The 15,077-nt window shown below is 29.8% G+C and overlaps 2 protein-coding genes across 3 annotated transcripts; both read left to right on the top strand.

Moving 5' to 3' along the window:
* LOC131842004 (lipase 1-like) lies at nt 1–3,215 on the top strand. Its single transcript, XM_059190436.1, has 5 exons — nt 1–165; nt 913–1,117; nt 1,588–1,967; nt 2,074–2,232; nt 2,829–3,215. The coding sequence occupies exons 1-5, from the start codon at nt 1–3 to the stop codon at nt 3,213–3,215; spliced, it is 1,296 nt and encodes a 431-aa protein (XP_059046419.1).
* A 2,502-nt stretch (nt 3,216–5,717) lies between these two features.
* On the top strand, nt 5,718–14,402 carry LOC131842038 (tetraspanin-13). 2 transcript variants are annotated; one of them, XM_059190471.1, is made up of 7 exons: nt 5,718–6,113; nt 7,725–7,892; nt 8,802–8,900; nt 9,140–9,265; nt 9,579–9,710; nt 11,023–11,138; nt 12,074–12,159. In XM_059190471.1, the coding sequence occupies exons 1-6, from the start codon at nt 6,054–6,056 to the stop codon at nt 11,095–11,097; spliced, it is 660 nt and encodes a 219-aa protein (XP_059046454.1). In that variant the 5' UTR covers nt 5,718–6,053; the 3' UTR covers nt 11,098–11,138; nt 12,074–12,159. The 2 variants fall into 2 exon arrangements, with proteins under 2 accessions (XP_059046454.1, XP_059046453.1); XM_059190470.1 differs by lacking the exon at nt 11,023–11,138 and having other exon boundaries at nt 12,074–14,402.
* The last annotated feature ends 675 nt before the right edge of the window (nt 14,403–15,077 follow it).

Here is a 15,077-nt window from a genome sequence, read left to right as displayed (position 1 = left end):
ATGTGGAAAGCGGGCGCTTTGATTGTAGCGATCGTGTGCGCTAGCGTAACACCTGGCCTCGCGCGCCGTTCTCCAAATGCAGACCTCGTAGAAGAGTACTTCTCGAAAGACCCTGAGTTTGGACGATACTCTAACAATCTTCTGGAGGATGCTTTGCTTGATGTGGTAAGTCATTAATAAAAAAGTAATAATATTAATTAATTTTTATTAAAATTCGATTAGTTATTCTCTGCGGCATGTGTCGAGCCTAATATCGAAACCGTGGTACTCATGGTAATTTTAATAATTTTAATAATGCATGTATTTCTGCATTATTAAATTATAGTTACAAAATCGTTTACTTCTCTTTTAAGAGATTGTACTAAAATTATAATTCAGTTCTGTTCTCTTAATGCTGTTACAGAAAATAGTTTTATGACTTCTTCATCTGATTTTATCTACAAAGGTATATATTTGATTAAAGTGTTATTTTACAGAAATCATTTAGTTTACTTAAAAGATTTCTATTTTTTTAATTACGCTGCTATAGGCATGATTAAGAATGTTTAGGTTTCCGCACTGAATGTTTGTAGTGATTGCTCTCTCACAAATTAGACAATATAGCGGAATTAAACAAAATATGTAATATAAATCCATTAAGTAATATAGTAATTTAGCATAAGTATAAATAAACTATTAGTTACCTCTATAATTTTAGTATATAATTCATTAATGAAAAAAAATGATTAAGTATTATCTCTGGCGACAAATCAATTTTTTTTTCTATATTTTCATCTATCCGTCGATATTTCTATGTCAATGGATAAATTTAGTCGTTTAGTAATAATGGAAAACAAATATCACAAAAAATTTCACATTTTTTATATTAGTTAGACACATTGCCATTTGTTTATTATTGATGTTTACTTTCAGCCTGGTTTAATAGAAAAATATGGGTATCCAGTAGAAATACACAATGTAATTACGGAAGATGGTTATGTTCTCGAACTTCACCGAATTCCTCATGGCCGTGACCAGTACAATGTACGTGACCCAAACAAACCGATAGTCTTAGTTCAGCACGGGCTCTGTTCATCCTCCGCTGATTTTGTTGTTATGGGACCAGGGGCCGCATTAGGTAATTAACATGCAAAGTATTTAATAACATATTATTGCTATTAGGGTCTGACCAAAACTGTATATTGAAAATATTTGTTTTAATTTTTTGTAATTGGAATGGCAAAAGAATCTGACAGAAGAACTTGGTGGTAAACAGTAATCGTCGTTCATTTACATAAACAGCATCGCGGACATCAGTTTACCATTCGTGTTGCCGTTTGAGAGGACTAACAATAAGATGTCTCCTAGTTGTTCTGTAATTTCACTTTTAGCCGGTTTATTTTTAATTTAATTGTTTATTTCAGTTATAGGGTCAGAGTTGGCATAATTATTCTTTATATTAATTGGTTTATTGTTCAAAAAGCTCCCATAATAATGTAATAAATCTCTTATCTATGTGCCAACACCAAGGTCTGGGGTAGAGGTCCGGTTTATTTTGACATAAATATATACGGATTAATTCATATTAATAAATTTTCACTTTTTCAGCTTATATATTTGCTGAGGCTGGATTCGATGTATGGCTGGGAAATGCACGTGGAAACTATTATTCTAGAAGGCATTTGACTTTGGATCCAGATGGTAGATCACTTTTGGGGAGAAATAATTTCTGGGCTTTCAGTTGGGAAGAGATTGGAAGCAAAGACTTGCCCGCAATGATTGATCACATTTTAGAGACAACAGGAAAACCACGTTTACATTACATAGGGCATTCTCAAGGAACCACAGCATTTTTTGTAATGGGATCACTGCGCCCAGAATACAATGATAAAATAATCTCTATGCAAGCCTATGCTCCAGTCGCTTACATGCAGCACAATGAGAATCGGATATTTGGAGCTCTTGCACCTTACTCAAACAGCATTGAGGTAAATAAAAAATAATTTATATCACTTAAATATATATGTAAAATAATTCATATATATATTTAAGTATATTATGAATACAGCTTTTTTTACGTTTTATTTGTTTTAGACTTTTGCCAGTTTATTGGGATTCAACGAGATAGTAGCAAGAAGGCCATTTTATGCTTGGGTGGGACGGAAGTTCTGTTCCGACGAATCTATTTCCCAGATTCTTTGTTCTCATTTTCTATTTTTGGTTGGTGGAAGAAATGAAGATTTACATAATGCGGTAAGTTGATATACCATACCATTATTTAATTGTTGTGATATTGTGTTTGACATAAACCTAATTTTCTATTCTTAAACGAAAAATAATAATTTAAGTTGGTTAAATTTATGTTTAAAGGTACACTATGTAATATCTATATATCAGAATAGTACCTAACCCCTTAACATAAAGAAAACAATACTAGGTAACAAACTATACGCTAAATCTCCTATTACCTACTTTAGAAGATTTAATAGGGCTTAATTTTTACATTTCCTTTGCTAGAATGATTACGCATCTCTAATTTAATACTAGATTAGATTTCTGGTAAATAGTTTAATGCAAGGCAGATATCAAGTATTTATAAAACCATTGAAATATTTCTTAAAACAGCTAGGTGCTTGTACCTAATGATTTTGAATTAATTTGCCACTTAATCAAGTTGTTTGTGTTTTGTTGATTATATGTTCATAGACAGGCAGAAAATATAGAATTAAATCTCTTGGTGTAAAAATTCAGTAGTGACATGACCAACAAGCGGTTACATTGCCTTTCCAACAACAAATATAGTAAATTTATTTAACGAAATTTTCATTTTTCGTAATATTTATTTTCAGACAATGCTTCCTCTTAAGTTAGCACACACACCTGCTGGTATTTCAATCCGACAAATTGCACACTACGGTCAGCTTATCCACAAGGACTACTTTAGGCGGTACGACCATGGCCGCGCATCGAATCTACTTACGTATGGACAAACTAGGCCTCCTCTTTTAGATTTGTCACTAGTTACAGCACCAGTGTATCTGCATTATGCCGAAGTAGATCCATTTGCAGCGTTGCCTGACGTTGAAAGACTTTGGAGCGAACTGGGACGGCCCGCGCAAAAAATTTTAGTCCCACATAAATTCTTTACTCATCTTGATTTCATGTGGGGAACTGAAGCTAAAAATTTATTATATGACAAAACAATTGATATACTGAAATCTACAGGAGATTTGTAAATGCAATAAACCCTTGTTATTTTGTAAGATAAAGACTTCACGATTGTACCTACTTATTTTATATTTTTGTAATAATAAATATATAAATAGAATGAACTCTTTTTAATTAAATGATTTTGAAAATTTTACTTGATGGTTAATACTTTTTTAATACCTTATTTATAAAGAAAAATATTTATAATATTTTATATTGCGTGATTATGAGTTCTATAACTAAAAGCGTTTACGCGCCACATAATATCGTACATAGTCGTAATTGATCAGGCGTTAAGATCTATTCTATTTATGTAAAATTGGTTTACTTCTCCTAGAGACTCAAATGTAGAATTCGACTAAACAAATTAGCGTCGAGAGCGCGATATGAGGTAGAAATTAGAAGGTCCTGACATCAGGGAAACTGAAATTTGTGTTATTGGATGTAATGAATGTGAGTGTGTATGCGTGTGTTATTTCGATGTATATTTTAACAGTTTAGTTAGTGCCACCTCTTGATATATTATTTTATATCGCAATAGTTAAAGAATAATTCGGCAAGTAGGAACATAGTGAACATTAGGTACCTACCTGGCTATGCTCTAATTTAGGCCATTACAGTAGGTAAATGTTTGTGCTAACACGATCTACAAATATACGTGCAATATAATTTAAATTCTTCTTCTAAGGTCTATAAGCAAAAATACAGTTAGTTTTTGCGACGGAATTTACTCAATAATTCATTTATCGGATTAAAATATGTTAACATTTAATTAGGCACTTACACTTTATTAAGTAGATTGTATGGAAACAATAAGTGTCAACTTAAATGATAATTTATATTAATAGAACATACACAGTCTGTAGTGGAAATTAAATTACTGATTAATACTTAGCTTTTATCAGATAGTTTTCGATACGACCTGTCTATATGTGTACTTTCGTATTTTGATAAGGGTAGGTTTGATATTAGACAATAATTACTGACATTTCATATTAAAATTTCCATTATTATTTTATTTCAGTATCTTTACAAGCCACTTTTTTGAGTACAAGTGTCTAGCGTAATAGTAGGTATTAATGCTTTTATCTTTACACATTTTTAGTAACCTACGGTAATAGAAGTTTTGCGTTTTTTCAACATTTGATACAGTCACATTTTCCGACAGTTGAGATCTCTGTGGGCATTTCTAAAAAAACAATAGAGACTTAAGTTTAGCCTATAACTCTATGGTTATCAAGGTTATAGACCCTGAGCATTATTTATAAGCCTGCTTTGTGTCTAATCTACCAATATAGCGATATGTTGCTACCCTGTATATATAGGCGTTATGTGGACAATACAACCCACTTTATGGCTTACCTAATAGCATGTAATTAAAATAATCATCATGCCTTGGGCCTTTACACAATGTAGGGCTTACAATCCTTCAGTAAAATAAAATATATTAAATATAATATGGACTTCGGTTCAGTATAATTTCATATATCGACTAGCTGCCTGGTGGCTATTCTTTTATCACAACAAACCAGGGCACTGACCTCAATCAGTATTTTCAACATCATGTCGATTATTTGACTGTGCGATTTTAATCTATATTTAGTAATCACCATATTTGGACTTGCAGTTCTTCTTATAAATTAAATATTGTGTTCTAGTTGAATCATAATATGTATAACCCAGTCAGCACTACATATTTAGATTTGGGACGTATAGTCCTCACTTCTAATATCTCACTAAATAATCGTTTTTTATTCTGATTATGTGGATAATCATATTTATAAAACAAACAATAATTATAGCCTAGCTCCATTTTACAAACACGTAATACTTAAGTCACATAATATATATATATATATATATATATATATATATATATATATATATATATATATATATATATATATATATATATTAAATAACGAGTCCAGTGGTGGCTATGTATAAATATATATAATCAATACAGTTTAGAGTTTAGTTTAACTTATTAAAAAAATCGTGGTTGTGACGGTTAAACCAAAATTGAATATAAAAATAACGAGTCCAGTGGTGGCTATGTATAAATATATATAATCAATACAGTTTAGAGTTTAGTTTAACTTATTAAAAAAATCGTGGTTGTGACGGTTAAACCAAAATTGAATATAAAAATGAAAGAGGTTTAAATCCAGCCACCCGGGGATACTGAAAAGAGTGATAGTAACAAAATTAAAATAGACTTGAACTAACTTAAGAAGTAATGTCATTCTTGGAGACATTTTTTTTTAGTTTCTTGTATTATTTGAGGTTATTCATTTCTTGTATTATTTAATGTTATTTTACATGAGGTTTTATTTTATTTATTTCTATAGTAGTGTCGCAAGCCCGACTATTCAATTTTTTTTACTTTGAATATTTCCGTTCAAAAGGATTCAGCCTATACAGCCATAAGACTATTCTAATTCATTGCGTGCCTGACAGTACTTGTCACTTAGTGTCAAGTCAATCAAAATGCCAACGAGGTATCTGTCAGTCATTTTACATCGTATGGAATTAATGGATTTATTTGTTGCAGACTTGCATCAAATTTGTAATTTCTTTAAATCTCTGTGTTCCTGTTCCGATGGTCTTGAAAATTGTTATCAATAAAATATTAATGAAGGCACCTAATATTTTTTTATCAGTTGGATTCTAAACATCTGTTTATTGTGGTCTATTTTACATTTCAATACATAAAAATGGACAATTCTATAAAGCTGTGACTCTGTGAGATTTCGGAAATAAAGAGCAGATAAAAAGTGGAACACTCGTATCGTGAATCCGCTTTTGCAGATAAAACCAGTACCGTACAGATATTTTTGTATATTTTTAATTAACGAATCAAAATGTGTGGAGGGTTCACTTGTTCTAAAAATGCTTTAATTGCATTAAATGTACTGTATGTGGTAAGTCTATTCATGTTTTCCACTATAAATGTATAAATATTAATTTAATTGATTGTACTTATATGCATATGTTTGTCTTTGTTTCACTTGTCACTTACACATCTCAATAGTAACATTGAAATGTGAAATTAATAAAAAATTACAGTTACCTAAAATATAAAATAAAAACACATACAAAGTTATTCTCTGAAAAGAATAATTTAGTATCAGTTTTTATTAACCTGAATTTATTTTAAATTAAAGGATATTGGTATTGATATATATAGAATCTATAATAATGTTGCCTACTAATCTGCTTTTTATTACAATTCTTTATGGACATTAAAATACCAACTTTTTCCAAATTACACATATATCATTACTATATGTTTATCATAAGTATTATCTTTGGGAATGCTTGGTTGTAAACAACCATTTAAAAAGGTGAATAACAAAGCTTTAATCACAGATTAATATTTTTAGTATTGATATCTTACTACCCCATCTGAGTTAACATTAACAATAGTGTATGTGTATATTGTGTATATCCATAAAAAATGATACTTATAAAAATCTATTGCTTGAAAAAAATAGTTTTGGATGTTTTAACAATTACATTTTATCACAAATGTTTATTGTCCATGCCATCATTTAGTGTTTGGCAGCTTGTTTAAGTTAGGCTGCATTATGTCCATATGTATATGGATCCTATATGATACACTCCATCTAGTAAGCACTTGGTATACATGTGAAGTGGTTGTCATATATTTTTAGTCACAATCTGTTCATTTGTTGTTACACACTGATTAACACTAAATAATACTACATATAAGTACTTATAAAATATCTATAGTTTGGACATAATTTAAATTTTATGAGTTTATTAAATAATGTGCATTTATTCTGAACTGCAAATACTCATATGCATATTGCATAATTTATACTTGTAAATTATGCACTAAATACTTTAAATATGTGGTTCATAAGTAAGGTAAACTTAAACCTTCATGTAAAATTAAACCCAGCGAAAGCAAAGAAGCAAAATTGGACAAAATAATATTTTTCTCATTTTTCATTTACAAAAAAGAACTATTCAAGCAATGGTACATGTACTACCCTGGGGATCTTGCAAAACATATTTTGCTTAGCTAGAAATTTTAACTCTACCTAGCCTGTATTTATTAGTACTTTTACCAGACTTGAAAAAAGATATGATTAAAAATGAAACTGTGGAACACACACAGACACACGCAGAAGACAAGGAAAAGAAATTTGAAAGATTACCTTTCAAATTTCTTTGTTTCTTAGTCCTAAAGTAGTGGAGCACTGTCCATAATATCAAGCTATACAGCTTGATATTATGGACAGTGCTCATGTAATAATTTGTCCGATGGAGAATGCCCGTGGATATAATGGACATTCAAAGCATGTCAATGTTCAAAAATAAATTTATGTTATGGTTACTGAACAAAAATAATAATAGGGCAAATCAATATTTTTTATGAATTTATATTTATGTTGAAACACAATTATATTCTTTATATGAATAAATGACTATGACTATGACTAATCAGCCTCTATGTATCTTGCATATATGTTTATTAAATCCATTCATAAATCTTTTATATTCAGGTGGTAGCATCTATCCTGATCTCAGTGGCAGTATATGGACAAGCATCATCTGTGGGTGGTAATCTGCCCATAGTGGGTGGAATCCTTGCCTGTGGAGTTTTTCTTATTTTAATATCATTGTTGGGATTGGCTGGAGCTGTGAAACATCATCAAGTGATGTTATTCTTTGTATCCTTTTTAAATAAAAAGAGCAAATAAAAAGAGAAAGAATATGTAATATTTATACTATAAGCAAGATCAACAAAATTATTTGACAACTGACTAATGTTTATGATTACAACATATAAAATATTGGATAAAGATGAAACATTATATTTTCCATATAAATTGTTTTTGTTATCAAACCTAATAATAATATGATTGATAATAATAAGATGATAATAATATGTTGAGTATGTTCATTTGGAATGGTTTCATAATGATTATCATGATCACTGTTGTAACATATTACAAAATATGCATTCAATGTTTATATGAAATACTTGTAATCATAAACTTCACGCAAACTTTGGTAAGGACCAGATAGAATCCTAGTCTCTTTACTTACATTAATATAGACTGACAATGAGAATGATAACTAAGTTCGATTTTATTTCTAAAGAGACTATACTTTCAGGGCATAATATACATTACCTAATAGATGTTGTACCTTGGCTATCTAAACACATAGATAGCAAAGGAGGCGATTGTTAGTAATGCAGATCAATGGTCTAGTTGGTAGTAATGTATTCTGTCGGATCGATTTCCGCGCGGTCGTCTCTGGAAACCGATAGTTTATAATGAGATCAAGTAATTACAATGGAAACATCTAAATGCTTCTTGGTTCCATTAATAAATATTGGTCACACGGAAGAATGATTTAGTATACAATTACAATGCCGCCAATATAAGGCAGATTAGTATCGACTTTACTTTCCCTAAAACCTAATAATTGTACTTTTTTCTCTCATACAACATTCTAGGGGTGAACAGTAATATAGTACATTACAAACAATACATTGTTTTCTTACTCCGTCATAATACAGAGTACAGTAGTAATATGATTAATTGAAATAATTTCATTAACAATAACATCAGTACATGGTGATTCTATTTCTTCTTTTCCTGGTTCAGTTTTCTGTTGCGTGTGCTTGTCTTGCTGTCAACTCTGACCAACAGGAAACAATTGCTCAACAGGTAACAATATTAATAACTTTTACTACCGAATTCTGGTAATGTCTATATTGTATGTCGATTTTGAAAAGCAATGAAACAAAATACTTAGTTTACGAATGATTGGTTATTTTTTAACAGGAACATTTTTTTATAGTTTGCATGTTATTGTGTCTATTTTGTAGGTCTCCAATAAAAAGTATATAGATATTATTATTTTATTATTGGTTTTTAAATAATATAGGTATTCTTTTTATATTAAGGGTTGGAAAAAAGTGAACAAGGATGTAAAGGAACAGGTTCAAGAAAGATTCCAGTGTTGTGGCTTCCAATCCAGTATACAACCAGTGAATAGCACTGATGATAATCCTTCTTGTGAACTTGTTCATGTAAGTATACAACTGTCATTGCATACATATTTATTTCTTGAGACTGTAAACAGTATCTATCTGTATTTTTTAGTAAAATATCTTGTCATGCCATTAAAGTTGCCATAAGTCGTATAGTTAACTGACCAGATGATATATTATTATGATTGAGAAGTCATTGAAAAATAGTGTACTGTTATATTTTAGTAATGGTAATGGTTTTTGTTTTAAACTATAATTCATAAATTTTATGAGTACTCCTTATACCTTTTGTTCCGCTTTAATTAATATTTATTTTTTTCTTAGTTTAATATTTAAATATTGTATTTTCCAGAAAATATGTTGTAATAATATGCACAACGTCCCTAACTGCAAATGTGAGCCTTGTATGGAAAAACTAAAGGAAACTATTGATAATGCATTCAAACTGTGTGGTGGGATTGGATTATTCTTCAGTTTCACGGAGGTATGTTGGTCGCAATAAAATGACTCCTTATCGATACATTTATAGTAGCTATCTCATATGTAGATAAAGCGATGAATTAGAACATTATACAAATATGCGTAACTGGGAAATACATAAAAATTTCCTTAAATAAACCTTATCATGTGTACATAGCCAAAATAATAATTACACTGAGACGTAACGAAGAATACAGAGATACCAGTGTCTTATTATTTACGAAGATTAAAAAAAGCAGAACCATAATAGTAGATTTTTTTATTATTAATATTAGTTTCTATTTATACAATTCCCTTCTGCTTCAGAGTGCACCTGCTATTGTAACTTATATTTAGTATAGTGTATGGGCACGAATATAATTACTTACTGTTGATTTTAAGTAATAATAATGTGCATTTCCGCAGTCTGTGTTAAATCAGACTTTCCAAATATTTATTATTGCAATTATTTAAGCATGGAATAGAATGAATAAAGAAAAAAGTTGCTGATTCAAAAATTCTTTTTTAACCTCTTATTTTTTATACAATTACAATTTAAATTATAACTTAATGCATTCAAATGTGAAAATTCAAAAATTTAATTAAATAAGTATATAATACTTCTATGTAGAAATGAAAAACACATAGCTTCAGATTTATGTTCCTGTGGGAAATGCATGCTGTTAATATCTATTCGCAGACAGACATGTTAATGAATGGAAGTAGTATTATCTAATGTTTGCTCATGGGACCATGAGGGACCATTCATCAACTACCTGTCATGGATTATAGCGTCATCTACTTCCGAATTCATCTTTTTATTAAATACTTGCTTTGTACTGAAAGAGATAATTGTATAAAATAGTTGTTTTTTGTAACTAAAATACATTAAGTCTGCTATTAACAATTTCATTACCATAGTACTGCGCAGAACAGTAAAACTAGCTATATCGGCGAAGTACATTAAATAAATTGCATATGAACATTTTATGCAAAGAAATTAGCACATACTGCAATTGCAACGTATTATTGTTATACAATGATAAAAATGCAATTTGATCAGTATATACTTTGAGTGCTATGGCTATCCTATCTGTATTGTTTGGCTCAGGCTTTTAATTGTGTTGTTATAAGTGTCGAAAATTAATGTAAGTAAAGGGAATTAACAATGTTTTGTGTTATTTAAAAACCTGGCATATAACAATAACAGAATAATGTACTATACTCTGTACATACATACAATTTTACATCCTGTGCCTGTTGTAAATAGTTGCTGCTTTTGAGTTGGTGTCTCAATTTCTGCCTTAGTGACTAACAGATGGCCGATTACTTTACAGTTTCTGGGTGTATGGTTGACAGTAAGATATCGTAACCAAAAGGACCCGCGAGCTAACCCCAGTGCATTTCTGTGAATTAACTGATGATTGGGACTTACAGCATTTTATCACTTGAGGTGGATTGATGTTACGCGTCTGTCATTTGCTTAGGGCTTATGCCAAAACCGCGGGACGTCCAGTGAGAGCAGTCATATAGAATAACTTTATTGGTGAATGTCTAGCGAGTAGTCTTCCATACTTGTTACGTATTTAGGTTGAAGTTAGCGCCCGAGTAATTTTAATATTGTGTGTTTGATATTGCCTTCACTACGCGGTGAGGTGCGTAAATTGCAATCTCAAATATTATGATTACCAAAATTCTTGTTTCAACATTACTATGGTCTCATATTGACGTCCTGCGTTGCATGCGCAAGGTTCCACGCAAGTGTCGCTACATGTTATCTAACACGGTCATGCATGAGGTGTTTTTAATAAAAAAGAATTTAATGCTTGTCAATCATTTCATAACATCTATTTTAGCATCATATCGTTTTGTGTGTAATTTATTCATTACAATCGCTTTATTATGCGTGAATATGTGTTATAGTACATTAATGTAACAATATTGTTTTATCCATATTCTGTTTAGTTCTTCCTATCATAATTATGATGTTTATAGTTTTTGATAACTATTTGATATTTTGGCTGCCTATATAGTAGAAGTTGAAATTTTGTTATATATAATAGGGTTTGTCTGCCCATACCTATTATAATAGTAGTAGTACATGCAGAAGATTTTAATTAAAAGTTTTAACATGAAGTGCTTGATGACGCCTAGCGGCTGAGAGGCTCTTGTTTACAATATTTCGGTTGCTCAGGTATCATCACAGTGTGTAATTATAGAAGAAGAATTGGGGCTGTTGACGCTTTTCATATAAATGTATTGTGTATAGAGGCATGTTTTTTAACCAAATTCCATTGCTCGATGTATTTTGCAGCATGTTTCATATAATTGTGCATCTATTTGTATAACTTGTATATTTAATCTATGTATATCTGACTTAATTTGCAGTTATTCGCAGTCTGGCTTGCTCGGCGTTACCGCAACCAGCCGGACCCTAACTACAAGGAGCCACATGCTGTATTCCCTAGGCAAAATTACCTTTACTGAGTGTCATTCCCTGTATTCCAATTAGTTAACTGCGTGTAATGATTTCCTGTGATTCTCTTGACTGATGTACTCTATTATGTACACGTGTTTATGTATTTATTAGCTATTTCGAAATGGAGTCATGAACTATTCCTATAATATGAATCAAACTAAATATCATAAAACCATCAGTCTAGTTTAATTTTATGGGGAAACTTAACTAATCATGACAAAAATGCTATAGACTGGTTTCATCGTCTTTGATAAAAAAAAAAGAGTTACAGAACAAAAAAGTACGTAGATAGTGTCGTAAGTTAAAATATAATATGAGCGATATAATAGGAACGCAGTTTTGTTTCGTTTCGGACGTATTCTATAAATGTATTGTATTGGTTGGTTTAGGAATAGTATTATATCAATACATAAATATTTGCTCAATTTCTTCACTGATTCATGGAATTGTAAAAATAGCATCATTCTTGTAAATATTATGTCTATACTTGCACAATTTCATCAAGTGACACCTTGGTAATATATTTTATTATTTAGAAGTACATTACGTTACTGAATATAGGATGTAAAAACTTGAATACCATTGACGATTTAATTTTAATAAAATATAGGAAAATATTGTACTCAGTTTAGAAATCATCAAATGAGAATATTTTTGGAACACGATTCTTAAAATAATATTTTATAGTGTAATTTGATCACCGTTACGTATTATAAGATCAAATTTATCAAATATTTGTCAGGTTTACAAATAATTACGTTACAGTAAAAAATTATTTACAATCATAAGTAGTTCCAAGTGTGTTATTTTCATTTAAGTATATCTATTGCCAATGAAAACAGGAAATCTGATTAAGTTAATATTAACAAGTAATTATATGAGGCTCGATTTATCGTGATTTTTAGTGAATATTTAGAAACAATTAATTAGTGTGCTCGTTACTTTTATTCTATCGCGATATCCATTATGAGGTATTGTAAGTAATTTGAGGACCTATTTCACTGGATCTCAGTGCTTTTTTTCTTAATACTATACAATTTAACTATTGCATATTCTTGCGAGTCAAATGAGATGTTGTACGTTCATCTACTAGTCAGTAGTATAATTATTTTAGCATAATATTGCTTTAAACGCTCCTTTACTTAGCATTATATCCTGGGTATCTTCCATGTATGTTAGTAAAAATCTATCATTAGCCATTGGTATGTAATGCATTATTGTGAGCTGTGTGTTTCTATATAGTATTTTTTTTATCCAGATAATATCGACATAGAACTAACTGGTCAAAACTGAATTTAAACCTGAAGAACTGATAACAAGGCTATTCTATTCTTTTGAAATAGAAATTTGCCTATTGCCATATTGTATATGGTAACACGTCTCCACAGCACTTAGGATAATGTTGAAATAATGAAACGGACAATTGTATAATTTTATACATCTATTTAGAAAATTGTTTCAGACATTGAAGACTTTTATCATATATAGTAAAAGGTGCTTATTATTCTAAAGTTAATTACTTTTGTGAGTTAGCTGATTTCCTCTTCGCTCGATTGAAACTTTCTTACACTTGTCATAAAATTTGATGAAATGAGATAAGAAATGAATTTGTGAATACAGTGCTCTAGTGACATTTGTTCAGGATTAGAATTATTTAAGGAAATAATTTTAATTTGTAATTTGATACATAGTTGTAGGTTTATTTTACACACTAATGACGTGCTTCAAATTTTAGCTTTAATATTATTTTTTCTACAACTATATACCTACAATTTATTACTTGGTAAAAAATCCTTAATGGATATTTACCAAGTAATAAATTGTATCAAATTAAATAAATTGAATCATATTTTAGATAATGTTTCTGTTTATTCTTATATATTAAACTATTAAATTTAACCGTTCCTAAAGTACATTTATGTTACAATATAATTTATTGAGAACCTACCTGCAAACGCATCCTTAAATGATTTCTTTTTATATTACATAATATTAATTAATTTAAAGGTACAAAAAGATATATAATAATTTACAAACTCACTGTTAGCTATGTAATAAAATATTGATGAAATTAAACTATTCTTAATAATTGTAATGTAATCATATCAACTGCTGTAGATAAGGTCTTCAATCTTTACCATTATGACATATATATACTTAGTTTTTTTCTCACAATGTACAGTGTACCTGTTGATGTTCATGCTATTTACTTCTGAAATAAAGTGTGTAAGCATTGAATTAAGCTCGTTTCATTACATTGTCGCTGTGTTTGTTGAGAATTAGGGAAACAATTGTGTTGACTATAAAAGTAAAAAAAATTATTTCAGATATTTTTTCAATTTACCCGACATGTTAGGTACACCATTTTCTAAATGAACTGTACTTAGTATTTTGTTTTCAAAAAACATGAAAATCTGAGTTACATATTCATTTTTTGTTGCAATTTTTTTATTTATATCTAATATGTCTTGAATAATAATTAATGAAGCATTTTGTATTAAGTACGCGATTACATAGTGATCTCTATGACTCCATCCGCGCCTTGTCTTATCTTTTCTTTCGGTTACTACAAAGCGTAGTATTAGAACGCTAGTAATATTAGCGCAAAGTATTAGCAACCAACATCATCATCAGATGGACAGATTTAGGTACATTGTGGATAAATAGGTATATAAATAATAGTTAGGTCTATCTAAGTAATTAACAATTAATAACTTTTTTATTAAAAAAAAATTTTACCTATCATTAATATAATGAATAGACTAAAAAATGTTGGTTATAGCTTTTATTAATTTTGTAGAGTTGTTTTTTTAGCGCTATTTATTGGAACTATACAGATACCTCTTGAAAATACAAACTATTTTCGAAAAAAAAAATCTTTTCCTTATCCTTACAATGTGTAGTTATAACTGT

The sequence above is a fragment of the Achroia grisella genome, unplaced genomic scaffold (assembly GCF_030625045.1).
Source record: "Achroia grisella isolate CSIRO2021 unplaced genomic scaffold, CSIRO_AGI_Agris_v1 utg204, whole genome shotgun sequence".
Classification (NCBI taxonomy): Eukaryota; Metazoa; Arthropoda; class Insecta; order Lepidoptera; family Pyralidae; genus Achroia; species Achroia grisella.
The sequence above is the reverse complement of the archived record's forward strand: the minus strand, read 5'-3'. Positions and strand labels throughout refer to the sequence as shown.

What these genes read in the sequence shown, in the direction of transcription:
- LOC131842038 (XM_059190470.1), top strand. Translation starts at nt 6,054, where the DNA reads ATGTGTGGAGGGTTCACTTGTTCTAAAAATGCTTTAATTGCATTAAAT. An exon ending in ATCAAGTGATGTTATTCTTT is followed by an intron (nt 7,893 to 8,801) that starts GTATCCTTTTTA and finishes CAATAACATCAG; the next exon opens with TACATGGTGATTCTATTTCT. An exon ending in TATTCTTCAGTTTCACGGAG is followed by an intron (nt 9,711 to 12,073) that starts GTATGTTGGTCG and finishes CTTAATTTGCAG; the next exon opens with TTATTCGCAGTCTGGCTTGC.
- LOC131842004 (XM_059190436.1), top strand. Translation starts at nt 1, where the DNA reads ATGTGGAAAGCGGGCGCTTTGATTGTAGCGATCGTGTGCGCTAGCGTA. An exon ending in CTTACTCAAACAGCATTGAG is followed by an intron (nt 1,968 to 2,073) that starts GTAAATAAAAAA and finishes TATTTGTTTTAG; the next exon opens with ACTTTTGCCAGTTTATTGGG. An exon ending in ATGAAGATTTACATAATGCG is followed by an intron (nt 2,233 to 2,828) that starts GTAAGTTGATAT and finishes ATTTATTTTCAG; the next exon opens with ACAATGCTTCCTCTTAAGTT.